Source organism: Tympanuchus pallidicinctus, unplaced genomic scaffold (assembly GCF_026119805.1).
Source record: "Tympanuchus pallidicinctus isolate F22 unplaced genomic scaffold, pur_lepc_1.0 scaffold3, whole genome shotgun sequence".
NCBI classification, from domain to species: domain Eukaryota; kingdom Metazoa; phylum Chordata; class Aves; order Galliformes; family Phasianidae; genus Tympanuchus; species Tympanuchus pallidicinctus.
This window is the reverse complement of record NW_026294747.1, coordinates 17,390,699-17,407,187: the sequence shown is the minus strand read 5'-3', so window position 1 is coordinate 17,407,187 and position 16,489 is coordinate 17,390,699. Positions and strand designations below refer to the sequence as shown.

Sequence of the window (16,489 nt, the reverse complement as noted above, 5' to 3'; positions counted from 1 at the left end):
TCAGTGCTCACCCCGTTAACCTCTAACTTTCTAGACAGGTGTAGCTTTCCCCATATACATGAAGTTGAAGAAGTGCTTGAGAAAGAGTATTAATATTGAAACCCACTCAGGTGTAATATTTTGCTTTAATGGATGTTTTCTTGGGTCTAAGATGTACTTCCTGTTGAAAGTGATTGGTATATAAGCAGTTAGTGGAATCTGTGCAACTGAATATGCTATATTAAAAATCTGAAAATTGACACTTTAAAAAATATTTTTCTCTCAAAGATTTCTGTTAGTAGTCATCTGTGCTTCATAAGCAGCACCTCAAATATCTTAGGATTGCATCAATGACAAATGAGGTAAAAATTTAATTTCAAATACTGTTTTTACAGATACTGATTTGTCAGACCAGGCTTCTTACTATTCCTTTAGTATTCTCAGGACACTTCTTTTTTTTTTTTTTTCTTTTTTTTTCCCTAGCATTGATTTGATTTTCATCTGAGTCTATAGTAGTGCAAATCAAGTTCAAATTCAAAGCCATTGAGTCACAGCAGTTCCACTGATACAGAATTCAATTGCAGGCAGGCTCTGGGACTACAATTTTAAAGCCTGATAAGGCATGTTTTAACAGAGCAGAGTGCTTATGCTAGAAATCATCAAAATGGCTCTGAGTAAGTTAATATCCCTACCATGCTGTAATACTCTGCAGAGATCTTACTCTGGGTCCCAAAAACCACATGCATTTGTTAGCAAAGAGATGAGCTTGAGCTAATTAGCCTTGATTTTCAGCAGGGCCAGTTAGCTTGGCTGGTTAAGAAAGTAGACTGCTACAGAATTGTGCCGCCTCGACTCCCATGGACTTATTTTTGGTAGCTCAGCGACCTCCATGCTGATCACTAGGTTTTGTACAGATGTACTCTGGAGACCTGTGTTTTATGACTGACCTATGTTCCTAGTCAACCTACTCTGAAGAGCTATCCATGTTTTTATTAGTCTATTATATCATATGTATTCTATTAAAATAATTGATAGCATATTTTTAATAGAACATTTATGTTCTTTTAGTGTATATTATTAACACAGTGATTAGGAAGAATCTCACCTCTAATTGCTTAGAAGTAAAAATATACATTATTATTGTGCAATTATTACAATCCTTGATAACTAGAACTAAAGCTTTTTTTTTTCCATTGGAAACTTACTATGTCCCTATTTTTATTATCTTCTACTGAGAAAGGTCACTGAAATGTTTCAAAAGGCATGTATATTGTGTAGTGCACCTATGGGATGTTTTTGCTGCTGCATACTCAAATTATTGAACCACATTACTTGACCTATATTACACATCTCTGGAGTTACCCACTAAATAAAACGGCATGTTTCCTTAGGAAGTACAAAACATATGAGATCTCTTTCTCTCCATGTATACATATATATGGAAACCCATATATATGGAAACATGGATTCAATTTTATGGTGTGTTCATCACTTCAGCTTAATCTGAACAGGAAAGACACATTTTTGGTGTTAATACGACCATACGTTTATTCTTTTAAATTGGCAATGCAAAAACTGAAAATGGAAGGGATTATGTAAGGGCTGAAAAACTTCTGATAAAAATAGTTTGGGCAGGGGTTTCAAAGGCTGATTAGGGTTAAGTTACGTTTGAAGTTTACTCTGTGCTTACTTTTGCAGCAATAGAATTTAAGTTATTAGATAGTGTGTTTGCTCTTAGGAGCATGATATTCAATTATTATTAAAAAGTTTTTCAAATAATCTTAGTTTTTACATCAGAAGAGAAAAAAGTCTAATGCTTCCTATGTCTCTATTTTTAGTTTTAAGCATTGGAGAAGGTGGATTCTGGGAAGGCAGCACCCGGGGACATATTGGATGGTTTCCTGCAGAATGTGTTGAAGAAGTTCAGTGTAAACCAAATGAAAGCAAACCAGGTAATCAGTTTAAGTTCTTGTTGAATTCTAACAATGACAAATGTGACGTATGGGACAAGCAGAGACAGCCTAGATGGTAATGTGTTATACAGCAGTGTGTTTGTGCAATATTAGAAACTGGAGAATTAAATAAAACTGAGCTGCTGAATTAAAAAAATATAGGTTTATTGATAAGATTTTACTGGATGCTATCTAAGCAAACAGTCTTTCACGTGAGGGATGATGCTGTGAAGTACTGTGAAATCTCTTTCATGGAGCTGTATTCACAAATTTGCAAAGTGGTGTGCTGTGCTTTATCTTCTTACAGTATGGGAGAATAATTAGACAAATAATGGAAGGAAAATCGATCAGTCATCTCCCAGTCTAAGGCAGCCATATAATGTATTATACTCTTCTTCATAGAGGCAATGTTTCCTCTGTTGACCTTTTACCAAATTTTAGAGGAGACATCTGTTAGCGGGATGGCCCACATATCACCTTGCTGATAAGAAATGAAATAGAATTCTCCATTATCCTACGCTTTAACTGCCATGAGTAAACCAATAATGACTTCAGGAAGTAGTCCCTACATTTCAAGTAAAATAAAAGAAAGATGAACATTGAAGCATGCTATTTTAAGAATTACCTAGCATCTCATAATTTCTGTCCTTTTAAGAATTACGATATGAGGACATACTCTCTAATTAAAAGCTCATTTTAAATGAGCTCTAAGAACATAATTAATGTTCTCTACAAATGTGGGCAGTTCTAAATTAGCTATCAATGTGTTTTGGTTCTCTGAGGTATTGACTAAGAATTTCCTGGCATTGCACAGAAAATACCCTAAAATTTATGCATAGTATTATTCATTCATGAATATTATTATTTTAGGTGTACCATTGTAAACTGCACAGGCATACTTCTTTTACTTCTTGCATGCGCACTAAAGTATATATATAAACTGGATGGAATGGAATAGAATTGAATATGCTGGATAGGATAATTCTAGAGTAGTAAGAATCTGGAGATGTTTGTAAGATATTGTAATTATTTTAATTTCCTTTCTTATAATGGAAGCAGAGGTAAAATGAAATAGATTTTAAGGGATAAACAGAAAAGGAGATCAAAAAGGTTGCTTTTATAATACAAAAGCTATAAGAATGAAGGAATGCAGCATCAGAGACAGTGCTCTAAAGATAAGCAAGCACTACATGGAAAGGTTATACTTCCTCTTCCATTTCCCTTTTGAGGAATAATAATAATAATAAAAAAAAACAGGCAAAATCAAATCTAATATTTGGAGAGAACAAATTCAGCCTATAGAGTAATGAGAGAATAGTTGGGTAGCTCCTCAAAGGGCTTAAGAAGAAATAAGAATTTAAAGATGTGGAGGTATATTAAACAAAAGGAAGACTGAAGCTGGAAATGATGAATCTAGGAGCAGTGAAGTTTGTTCTCAAATATGGGATAAGACAAAGAGAATAACAAAATTGGAATTCCAGTATACAACATTTTTCAGAAACAATATGGAACAAGAATAAATTCAGTCAATGTGAAAGATAATCTACTGAAGCGTAACACATGAAAAATTCTGAAGGCCCCTCAATAACAGTTTGTGGCCACTTGATTGGAGGACTTCAGAAAGATCTAGTCTGTATGGGAAAGATGTCATAAACAGCTTTCTTGGCTCTATCATGGCAACTCTGCATTACATCAGAGCTGTGTATTTTTGTATCCAAATCGGAGGAAAGTTCTGGGGAGGGAGATTATGTGAAGTTCTAAAAAATGAAAGCAGTTTTATATCTTCTTTAGGCATATGCAGTAGTTTTGTACAAAGTAATCAAATCTGTTTGTCATAGAACCTTAAAGGTCTTTTCAAGAAACAGTATAGAAGTAAATTCAGTATATCACAAGATTATTTTAATGTATGACAAGGAATAGTGCTTTGATCAGTCAAAGAAAATGAAAATTAAGAAAAAAGTTGTTTTGATAAGAATAAAAACATGACTAAATCTGGAAGTACTGAAAGAATACCAACAGAAACATCTTAACATTTTCTGACGTGAAATTTTGAAATCTTCTAACATGTGTCTGGTACAACACCAGAGCACTTATTGTTCTTTGTACCTTGTCTTTCTGATTGTTCTTCAGTTTACTTATTGTAAATTTTTAACATTACCCGAAATTCTTAAGTTTAACATTCTTCTTTGCCAAAAACTAATATGATTAAACAAACACGAATGTGCACAATTTCTACACCTTTAAACTTGTGCACTCACATATTTTCCTGGGCTGTCTGGAAAACTCTGGCTTTCTGCCCTGCACTCAAAAGTCACAGGTAAAGTACAGTACACGCCTCTCTGCGCTATGAGCATGAAATATGTCAAATCCAAAATATATGCCATATTGTCATTGAGATATGGTATGGACTGAAAGCAGCTGATCACTGAATTGCTCTATGCAGTTAGCTTCATTCCTTTTGCATAGGAAACAATGGGAATGAAAAGAGAAAGCTTTATAAGCAAAAATCAGCCAGTACTCCCTCTGAGTACAAATGCAAAATAATTTAGAAAAATGTGTTAAGCATGGTGAAAAGATTAGAAATTAAATTAGGTCTGCTGGGATTGCTGAAAGAGCATCAGCTGAGAAACATCATAAACTTGTGGAAGTTGCAAGAATTTGCATCTTGGACTTTGCAAAGAAGCAGAAGTTCTTATGATAATGATTTAGTAAGTAGATCATCATAATGTGTAGGAAATGAATCTCAAACTCAGCTCTTTTCAGACCAGGACCAAAGCAATAGATTTTTTTTTTTTTTTTTCTGTAAATGAGATTTAGGAACATTTCTTCAAATGACTTCCCTTTGCTATTAAGTTTGAATAATTGTGTTTAATAGTAGCTTGCCATTTGCATGCCAAGGGTGAAAGAAATAGTTCTTGGAAAAAACAAGCCACAATTAAACACTACATGCCCAGTAAAACTGGCAGGCAGGTGTTTCATGTCATGCTGATGTACAATCTCACTTCAAAGACAAGTTCAATTTTCAGGGAATTTCGTTGCCATCCAGACTCTTTTCTGGAAGTAGGCAGCACAGAATGGCACCTGGTTCCTGCGATCTCTTCAAAGATACCATGCCAGCTTGGCAAGTTCTGTTTTCCAAAAAACAGTCATATTGACTGACATTAATTCTAAACCGCTTCTTTAATCCTTCATTAGTTGAGACTTGTAGAAAATATTCCATTATTTTCCTAGGACTGAAGCTGGGCTTACGGGATTTTAATTATCCAGGTCATCTCATTTACCCTTTAAAGCACAAGATCTTTTTTCTTTTAGTTTTATAAAGTTTCCTTAGTATTTCAAGAACAAATGAAATATGAATTATGACAAGAAAATCATTATCAGTGGCCTGCTGTATTCCTTTGCTTATTTTTGAAAACTTATGAATACAAAATCTTCATGCTATCTTGTTTTAAATAATGTATTTTTAGTAGCCATATTTAACGTTTTTCTGAATCTTAGAGTCAGAAGTATTCTTTCAGGGGAGATTGGTACAACTTTTTTTTCTTCTAGCACAAACACAAAATACAACTGTTACTTATTTCTTTCTGCATTGACAGCTTTCCTTTGTTGTTCAGGAATGAACCAATTCCAATGCTATTTTTTTCTTTTTCCTAAATATGAGAATAGGATAGTGGAATAATGACTTCAAAATAAAAGAGGGAAAATCTAAGATAGTTGTTTGGAGGAAATTCTTCACTCAAAGGGCAGTGAGGCCCTGGTGCATCTGCCCAGAAGGAACTGTGGGTGCCCCATCCCTGGAAGTGCTCAAGGTTGGGTCTGATAGAGCCCTTGGCAGCCCCATCTGGTGAGGGGCAGCCCTGCCCATGTCAGGGGGCTTGGATTGGGTGGGCTGTAAGGTCCCCTCCAGCCCAAGCCATTCTGTAAAAATAGATGGTTTGCATGTGTGCCAAAGTGTTCTGGGTGGATTAGAATCATGTTCTGCAGGAAAAGCTTGATATGCACGAAACCTAAGTTATCTGACATTTATGTAAATATGAGGCTCTAACTTGTGTTAATAGACATCTTAATAGGATTTATTAGCTAAGTAATGCAACTCACAGCAACACAAGTCATCTTGGATCTCTGGCAGCAATAGTTTGCATACACTGAGGACACACTATATAACGTAGATAAAATAAAAAGCAAGGCTCTTCCTCTTACCAGCTTATTTTCCTCTTAGAATTCATTTTCTTTCTTAATATTGGAAGAATTCCTACCTAATACTTGCCAGTGGCAAATGAAGTATGAAATAATAAGTTGTCCTTAAAATCAGCTGTCTCACCAATAGAATACCATAAGCATAGATATTTTCATTTGCTTTTCTCCCATCACTCTGTCTTGACAGATATAATACAGAAATGCTTTCTGTTGGATTTGCAATTTTACACTCCATGTCCTTCAGCGCTCATATATAGATTACCTGATTACTTGTAGCTGAGGTGAACCTTCATTTAGTTTTTTAGCAAGAAGTAATCTTTAATGTGTATTGCTGTTTCCTGCTGTGTTCTCTACCAATTGATTTGCCTGAAGAACTCTTAGATTTTACAGATGATACCAAAATGTAGGCTCAGTGTGTCTTTTAGTTATTCTCACTTTAGAAATTCCCTTTCATTTCTTGACTTCCTCAGTGTACCTTTCCTTGAGTTCTTTGCTTATCTTTCATATCGTCTTTTGGGTTATTTTTCACTCAGCAGCAACCTCCATGCATTTTTCTATCCCGTGGCCTTAGGGTACACATTATAAGCAGTTGTAGCATGTCTAATTCAGAGAATGAGGGGAAGATTTGACATATAAAATCTCTGCACTTCATATAGTAGTTGATTTCCTAGCAAGCTCACTTTATTTCTCAAACTTTGTATTTTTCAAATTCATATTTTTAAATTTACACACTTACATTCAATTTAATATTAAAGTTTATCTAAATCCCCTTTTATATTTCCCTCAGATTTTCTATGATCCTTTGTTTCAAACTTATACTCTTATTATTCAATTTTTCTACCCCTCTCTTCCCCGCTCTCCCCCTCCCCTCCCCTTCCCTTCCTCTCCTCTCTTCCTCTTTCCTTTTTCTTTTCCTTTTCCCTTAAGCAGCTTTACTAATGAGATCCAGCTTTTTACCTTGTTTACAGTAGTCTTATAGATACTGTTAGATCTTCATACACGTTTTTTTTTAACTGGTAATTTTTGGACACTTGGTATAATACTCTGGAGTATATGCTCTGAATCAGCCATCATTTGTGCTTTTGAATTTACAATATTTCTGCTTATTTGAATAGTTTTTTAGTTTTGTGAAGTTGTATTTTACATAATTCTCTTCGCATGTGCCTACATATAATGGAATATAGAGTGTGATTTCTCACCTGACAAAGAGGTGCTTTGCTGCTACTTCTGATATAGATAAAATCAGGGACTATCCACATCAGCAAGCGGTCCAGCAGGAAGAAAGCAAATCCAAAGAGTGAACCTCACATTCATAACACAGGCGCCTGAGTGCTCATTTCAGACTAGACATATTTTGGGCATGTGATTCGAACAGTCACTAGCGGCATCTTTCATTTAGTATCCTCTTAAATGAATCTTCAAATGTACAAACTCTGAGCCTGCTCAGTCTTGTGGGCTTTTAGCAGTGTGGGGCACTTCAAAGCACATTTCTAGCCCAGGCTAAAATGCTAATGTAGATGCTCTCATGCTGACCTCTAGTGTCACTGGTGCTCAGAGCAGATGCTATCTAGTGTCTAAGGTGGTCTTTCTCTCTGAAAATGTCTGTACCATTAAGTTCGGTACAGCTTGTTCCTGTGTTCTTAGCAGAGTGAAAACACAATAGATTTTCCAGTAACAGAACATTTCCCACACCTGTTTGTCTTTTACCCATGTAATCATGCACTGATTCTATAAGCAGAAACTGTAGTTTGCCTCATCCAGCATTCCCTCTAGATGTCAGAAGCTACCAAACAGGTTAAAGTTGTATTAATAAAAGGAATGCTTTACTACACAGACTACTAATATTGAGATACAGAATTTGCTTTATTACACATTCTCAGTCTTTAACAATATGTGCATTCAGTATAAACAGATATATTCCCAATTTCTGCCTCCCCTTTTTAAAGTAGTACAACACCTTTGCGGACAGTGTAACCAGACAGGCTGGTAGAAAATTGATTTCCATTCTTATAAAAGATGATGTTTCCTTGCTGTGCATTGAGGAGCTACATACATTCTTACATAGCTGATGGTTAATTTCAAACATTTTCTGTTTAACTCCTTGTGAGGAGAAGGGTTGCTAGAAAATTAAAGTTTCACATTCCTTTTTCTACTTCTTCATCCTGGGATAGTGATACAGTGTACTACAAAAGAATATCTTACTGGGTGTGCTCTGTTAGGCAAGTGAACAGTAAATCTTATCCAATAAATTTGATCTCTTTATGTGGTGTGTGCATGCAGGCATGCATGTATACCTCACTGTATTCCAGTTTGGAACAGAAATGTAATCCCGTGAGCCTTATCCATGAATCATCAAGACCAGAGGACATGATGGAACACGTGTTCCATCCAAGCAGAGCTTGTTTATGCAGCCGAGGACTTGGACTGAGTGCTTGCTGTGGAATAATCCTGTCTTTGGCTACCTGTAGAGGGCTTGGAGCTTTTGGATGTGGCCATCACACTTCTTCCTATGAGCTGTGGGGCACCTGAGTTCTGGAAGGTTTTTGATAATAAGTTTAGATAAATGCTCCTTCCATGTTATTTCACCTTGAATAGAAGGTACATAGATATCTGTGGCAAAATGATTGTGCAACTGAAACTGTTTGACATAAACAGCAAAAATTAAAGACAAAGCATTGCTGCAGCTGGAGAGACTAAAGAAGGAAGTATAAAAATAAATTACATAGGTAAGAAGTGAAAGACGAATTTTTGTTGTGGAAGTTAACCACAAACCTTCTAACGAGAGTTGTGTTAATAGCTGAGAAGTCTGATAGCTTGGAAATGTGTTCTGACAATAGCAAGGGCATTGGCTGAGCTTAATATGGCAGAGCATGTAAACCAAGTAAAAAATTTTAAGCACAAGATTGCCACACATGTAAGTAAGTTTAACACTGTAAAGACATGGTATGATGTCTTTACAGTGTTAAACTTTGATGATACAAATTCAGCTATTTGAAAATAGGTGAAAAGCTCAAGAGATTAATGCTATATCCTTGTAGTTTCAGACACCAGTCCTAAACATGATTTGCAGTTGAATAGATGCGTTTATGCAACCTTACCCCTGTCTATTTGAGGAATGTCCAGCTATCAAAACCTGGTACCCAGAGCTCAAAAGAACAGGTCAAACAGTATTCTGTTAAGTCCCATTGCTTTGAAGTATACCGTCCAAACCTCTGACCTCTGAAATAAGCTTTTCTGCCCTATTTCTGTATTGTGCACAACAAACCACATGGCTCTCATGGTTCTGAAAAGTTCCACCTTTTGATAAATGTTTTTCTTCTGTAAAATATATTTCCCATCTCCAAATTTATAATTTAAAAAAATGTGGACAGGTGACAAGACATGGCACAGCAATCATCTACAGAAATTGTGTTCTGTGTGAAAAAGAATGCTTCACACTGTATTTTTGTACAAACTGCATTCTCTTCCATCAAAGAGTAGGAAAAAAATGCTCTATCCAGGAATGAAAAAAGTGAGTGTGAAGAACTAGACCTAAAGTGCTTTCCACAAACCCCAGCTGACATGGGAACTTGGTGGTGCAATAGTATTCAACCAGTTCTGATAACTCTGTAGCTGAGAATGCAAATCAACTCTAGTTTTTGTCTCGAGTACTGGAAATTTAAAGAATGAACCTCAGCAACTTTCTATACTTTAGCTTTGCTGAGTAAAGTATTTGTGCTCTCAGTAATGATAAACAGGAGTTTAGGAAAAGACTTCTAAATGAATCATCACTCAACAATAATGCTAAAGAGCTGTTTTGGTCCACAAACAAGCTATATTATATGATGGAGTTTTGTGCTTCCCACGCAGCCTGGTGATGTGTATTCTCTCTGACCAAGGGTACATTGACCTTCCAGTCAGTGCTCTTCTTACCAAAACATAATGGGAAAAGTCCTGTCCTTTGGAAGACAGAGTCTACCAACTTATTTTGCTAGTTGGCTCCTCTCCCTCAAATTATAGTGGCTTTCCTCTGCTGATAGTATGAGTTTAGTTCAAAGAAAGAGTAAAATAAAGTATTCCATAATTTATTCATTTTCTCAGAACAGCATAAAGCAAAAGCCTAGGTCTAACCTGTCTTCACCTTTATCTCTGAGTAAGTAATTTTTAATACATAATATTTCACTGTGATCTCCTTAGCTGATGTGCACTTCATTGTTTTTACTCTGATTTTCATCCTTATTAAGAGCCACTTAGTAATAACTCTAATCAGTTGAAAAGGAACACCACAACACTCTAAAGCATTGAAATAGGCTAAAGTTAAATTGCACAGCAAAAGAAAATTAAACTGAGATGCTGGGAAACTCAACATTCCAAATGCACCTAGGATTGCTTATGTGTGAAATTGGACACACAAGTACAGACATTTTCCTTTTCTGATTCCTTCTGCGTTTTTCCACTGTGTCCATCTAACTATAAAGGATTAAAAAGTGCCAATTCTGAGGAATGTCTCAAAAAGAAAATGGTTACCATTATGGTATCTTCCTTTTATTTTCACAATTGCCTTCACATTTTCTATTCAGCCCAGCTAACGTAGAGAAGTAACTTTCAAAGTATGTGAGCATACATAGATGCTAAAAATGTCTTATGTTAAAAATTACTTAAGAAGTGTCAAAAAGATAAAGTTGTAAAATGAATGATTTATACAGTGAGCCAAACTTTGTGGGAATTTAAGCCCAGTTATTGGTTTAAGACAGAATACTACAGCCTGTGGCAGTCTTTGAGAAGCACTGTTATGCAGTGCACTAGCAATCCAAAAATAATAGCAATTTTTTTATTCTTCATTGTTACTGTGAAAACTACACACATTAATCAAATTGTCGGAATCTCGGGTCAAGTTATTTGAGTTTTTATCAGTCATTTGTCCTATCTCCATTGCTTGTAGGCAAAATCCATTGCTTTGCCTTTCTGGAGTTTTGGAGCATTTCATATTTTAAGAGTATATATTTTGATATTTTCTTCTCCATATTAATAGCTGTTCTTCTTGATTAGCTGTATTTGTTAATATCTTGTGATTTTGCAATCAAATATATTTGGCCTTTGCTCTTTTTATAAATATCTTAAATTATAGTAGGAGTGGATCTTTAGTTTTCTTTTTCCATTCTGTATGTGGTTTTTTTTCTTCTGAAATACATTTTTCTGATGCAGCTATTCAAACATTATTTATCTGGGAATATAACTTCTGTTAAAGTCATTCTGTGTATTCCATCCGTATGTATTGGAATGAAATAAAAGGTCATTTTTCATTTAACTCATTTCATTTGGTATAACTTAACACTTTCTTTTTAAAACTATCTACTTGAAATGGCTGACATAAAGCAAGGCAAATCTTAGATCTCTGCATATTCTGAAAGTGTTGATAGATCATCATTTTCTTCTGTTTTCTCTGGTACTAAATGACACATTTGGGTTTTTTCCCCTTTCTTATTCTTAATGGTTCAGATTAAAGGCTTGACAACAGAGCCTGAAAACTCTTTGAAACACTCCTCAGTTATCTAAGATCAAATCCATATTAATTTAAGGAAGATGATAGAGCATCTACTTACAGTAATGGCAATGCTGGATGTGATCAAGAAAATGATCCCCAAATAGCAGCAGCTGATAGATAATACATATTCTGATCTTAAATTATATCACTGCTATTTGCTTTCATACCCGCCTGTAGCAAAAGAGGGGAAAGGGGCTTTTTCCAGCTTGTTAATAGATCTGTGAGTATCTAATGGGGAGAAAATGTTTTGATAATGTACATCTTAATGACAGCAACTGATCATGTAGAATGAAAATAAGCATGTTATACTGATTCACTCAGGGGGGCAGGGGGGGAGGGAGAAGACAACAATAAGAAAAACACCATGAGTTTTTACATTACATACCACTTTCAACTTTTATTCTGTAGAGAAAACCACACAAGTGTAAGCTTTCTCTTTCCAGAAAGCTATGTTAATTTTATTGCTGAATCAGTATCAAAAGAAATATTGATATCAGTCAGAAAATCCGGGATCCCACCTTTCCTCGTGAGTTATTAACCAAACTGGTGGGATAAGGCTTTTAGTTTCTTCTACAAGAGATCATTTTCACTGGAACTTCTTTCTTGAGCTGGATCACCTCTAGGCAGGAATCTGTTCAGTCTTTCGGGTAGCCCTGGATATGGCTGGACCTTGCAGAGAGGAACTGTTTTGCTAGGGTCCTCACACCATCTCCTTTCCATCCATTTCTATTGCTTTCTGTATCTGTCTGACATCTCACAGGCAGATTTTGTTAGGCATCAGCCACTGTCCATATTCTGCCTGGCAGAGCCTGAAGGCACAGTCAGCACAGCTGCAGCAGATTTTCTGTGGCACTGATTTTAAGGATTGGGCTTTGAAACATGTTGTGCTTACTCAGGCAATCAATACCCCAGAGCGTGTTTATCTAGTTAAGTGAAAGATTATCACATTGATATTGATGGCCTTATTCTTCAAACCAGGGGCAGGTTATTAGTTTTGGTTTAAATAAACAAATCTGAATAAATGTTTCTAATTCTGAACTCACAAAAAGTATTGAAGTTTTAATGGTAATTGAGCTTGCTTGCATTTGGAATGGAGTTTGTTAATTTGGGTTGGCTTACTGAATTGAAGTGGAAGATGCCCATGGACACCCTTAACTCCCAATTCTTCTCTATGGGAAGTGTTGGGTTTAGATAAAGGACATTTGTTAATTGCTGTTGTTTGATGAAGCTACTGTGATTGCCTCTTGAAGAATCAAACAGTGCAGAACTGTTTAAAAACAACAATTTCTAAAAAGCTTAAGGAATGAAGTACTTTGAAAAATACCAAAAATAGCTGTAAAGTCAAGATAATTTTGATTAGCAAACTGAAAGAATTTCAGTGTACTGTTTTGGGGCTTTTTTTGTGGCTAAATATAAAAAGTCACAGGAAGCTATTGTCTTTAATTCATGTTTATAGATGTTATGTACGTTCCAAGCACTAGTTTAATGATATCCAGAAAAACATTTAAAATAGTTATGTATTTTGGCTGCTCTCCTGGCACTAATATAAGAACTTATATTTAATTATCTTTATGATAAATAAGTACTTTAAGGAAATTAAATCTAATGTATCTTTGTCTCATTTATCTAAAAATTCCTTACACTAGAAAAAAAAGATAAATTAGATGTGGAGTAAAGGTTAATAAGAAACCTGTAGAAGTTATAATATTCAATTTTGGCTGAATAGTTAAAATGTTCTATCATATGAGCTCAGAGAAATACTTGAACTTGAAATTATTTGCAACAGCATTGTAATGAAAGATTGAAAGTATTGGTGTTTGCGGGTGTGCTGTAGCACATAGATGTTATGAAAGACAGGCATAGTCAAAAACAAAGTGGATTCACAAAAACAATCCAGTAAGATACCAGCAACATTGAGAAATAGAAAGAGCTTAGAGAATCTTGGCAGTGAAAAGATGTACTTAAAATGATTCCACACAATGTGTTTTTCTTTGCCCAGGTGTGTGTGCTAGAGGTAAAGAAAAGGAGGGGTTTTCATGCTTTCAGCATATCTGCTCTAAACAAATTGTCAGTTGAAAAGTGCATAGGAACAAGAATCACCCAAATTCTCAGTAAAGCCTTACATAAAGTTAAAATTCACGCAGACGTGCTCATATCATGCTTTTACATGGCTGTGTGAAAGAGAGACCACTTTTTTAGTTGCTAAGCAAGCTGTTATGGTTAGAGTTACATATTTCTTACATGTACAGTGTTTTCTGTATAATCACATCCATCTTGGGTGCAAATATTGTGCAGCAGTGTTGTCTTTGTCTATGTCTACTGCAATTATTTTCCATTCCCAGATTCCTTTCCACATCTTTACCAGCACAATGGTTTACGTGGCCACACTGTGGATGGAAAAGGCAAAACACAGTGCTGCAAAAATTTCAGCTACTATTTCTATTCTGAATGTTTTATCTCTCATGTAACTTAGAAAAGCAATTCCTTTTACATCTGATGTTAAAATCTGTTTTCATCAATTATTAAAAAAAAAAAAGAGAGAGAGAATTACCTAATTATAAATTCCCACAGGTTACGCTTCTGCTTTATTTGCCAGGACAAAACCTTTGCATTGCTGCAGTCTCATTTAAGACTTGTCAGTGAATAGTAGGCTTCTGAGTGAGGGGAAATGCACACATGTGCAGGAGTTTTGCAAGACACTGTTACAAAGTTTGTAAATCTATTTTGCTAAGATTCTGTCATTCAAAGACAGGATACAGTTATGTGCAGTGAAAAAAAGCCATGAGAAAAACCAATGCCAGAATCCAATCATTTCTAAAAACCAGAGGATGTTTAAAAAGTAGTAGAAAGAATGGTGATTTTTTTTTTTGCCCTAGAAAACAGAAGGGCAAATTGTAGATAAATGCACTGCGGAAATAAAGGCCTAGATAAAAACCGGAGGAGAAGCACAAGACAAAATTAGTGTAGAGTTGTAATCCTCTGAGTTTTTCTCATTGCTTTACTACTGTGTTCCTAGATGTAGGCTGTTAGCTGCTGATAAAGTAATACTTGCAGACAGAAAGAAAATCTGGCTAAAGAGTAAAGCAGAAAGGGATTCTCTTAAGATAAGGGACTCCTTTGGCTGGAAAAGGGACTTGTAATGTTGCTGTAATTCTTTGGTGACGACATCTCAATATCCAATTTAATTTTAAACTCTTAAGACTCTGTGTCCCCAGATATTTTTGGTATAAAGCTGTCAAGTAAGTTGTTTTTTTTTCAATGATAAAGACTTCCATAGCTGGGTCAGTTCTTGGCTTTACTACCTCCATTCCTGTAGTCATGTCACAGTTCAGCTTTCTTCAGTGTCTTCTCCTAAGCTGTGCTCTTTGAGAATTCTTCTTAAGTCCCCTTGATTTCCCCAGCCTATAAACAGGCTTTTGAGTGGCACTGAAACTCTGAAATTTTTAAATTTCATAATTATTACCAGACATCATTATTACAGGTAAGAGATCTGAAAATAATCTATAAAATATATATATATATTCTTTCAAGTATTTTTCCCCCCTTCTGGTATTATCTGCATACTTGAACAAGAAAATAAGGTGACAAAAATTTTAGAAATGTAGCAGTATTTAAAACTAGATTGCTGTGATGAGTTTTGATAGGGCACACTCCTTTGGAATTGTACTCTGCATTGTAATTGCAAGAAATACATTTACAGAAGTCTTGCTGGTTAGGAAAACAGATAAATCAAGTGAACTTTTTTGCTCCTCTTTCATTCTTGCTTCCTTTTTAAAAAAAATAAAGTTTTAAGGATTTAGGTTTTTTTTTTCTTATGAAAATTTTGAATATTTCCATTATTCTCATTCATTCATTTTACCTCTTTCATTGTAAGTGAAATTTGCATGAAGCGTAATAATGACTTGGTGAGGTATTACCTGTTATCTGGGCTGCAGATGGACAGGTGAAAGGGGAAGATATTTAATGTATTGAAAATATCTTGTTTAATGCAGGAAATGATTGAGTTCATAGAAAAACAGGAAGTGATTCTCAGAAGTATCACACTTTCTTACTCTGCAGTAAAAACAACTTTTTCCCGTTTTTGTCCAATTTTTCTTATTTACCCCATAAGGTATTCTATCAGAGTGAGAAAATGCTATTCCTACTGAACAACTTAACACTTATTTCTCTCCGCATCAAATTCCATTTTCTGAAGATGCTGCCTACATTGCGGTATAGAAGGAACTATTCTTAGGAATGGATACCCTCAGGTCCCCACTCCCCCAAAACATATTGCAATGCTGTTATAAAGTACAGGCGCTTGGTAGTACATGTAGACGCAGTACTAGACTTTGACACAAGAGCTTATAACTCTTGTAGCTTGGGGTGGGAAGTGTTTATAAGACTGATGAGGAGGAAAAAACATACACCTGAGAAGCAAAATAACTGACATGGATGCAAGTGCTGTTAGTTCTATGTATTTCGGTACACCACTACCTCCAGCTTTTCTTCTGTTCTATGTTTATATGTCTATTTAAAGATGCACTTAGATATGCTGCTAACCTGTGAAGTATATGTATATAAAACTTGTTTTTCTTTTCATTTGTTTGTAAAACTGTTTGTATCTTGTTTCTATAATAATGACTGATGTTTCTAAAGTTTAAGTTATCTTGAAACCAAGTTTGTGCTCAGTCATGCTTGTATCCATAGGGAAAGACAGTTATTGAATGTTAATGAATTTCTTACCCTCACTAAGCCGGAATTAAGTTTGTTAGCACATATTTTCTTACTTATCTAAGAAGTGCAGGTCATGCTGACTATCTAATTGGAAGTTTCATTTCTAACAAGAAGTTTTTAA

General features: G+C 35.3%; 1 protein-coding gene across 7 annotated transcripts in view; it reads left to right on the top strand.

Annotated features, from left to right (window-relative positions):
- The window catches only part of SHANK2 (SH3 and multiple ankyrin repeat domains 2), a 334,008-nt gene that overhangs the window by 137,960 nt on the left and 179,559 nt on the right, over positions 1 to 16,489 (top strand). For all 7 annotated transcript variants that reach the window (XM_052693113.1, XM_052693116.1, XM_052693111.1 and 4 more), the window contains one exon: positions 1,818 to 1,931. In XM_052693113.1, coding sequence (XP_052549073.1) covers positions 1,818 to 1,931 — 114 coding nt within the window. The remainder of the gene's footprint in view (positions 1 to 1,817; positions 1,932 to 16,489) is intronic.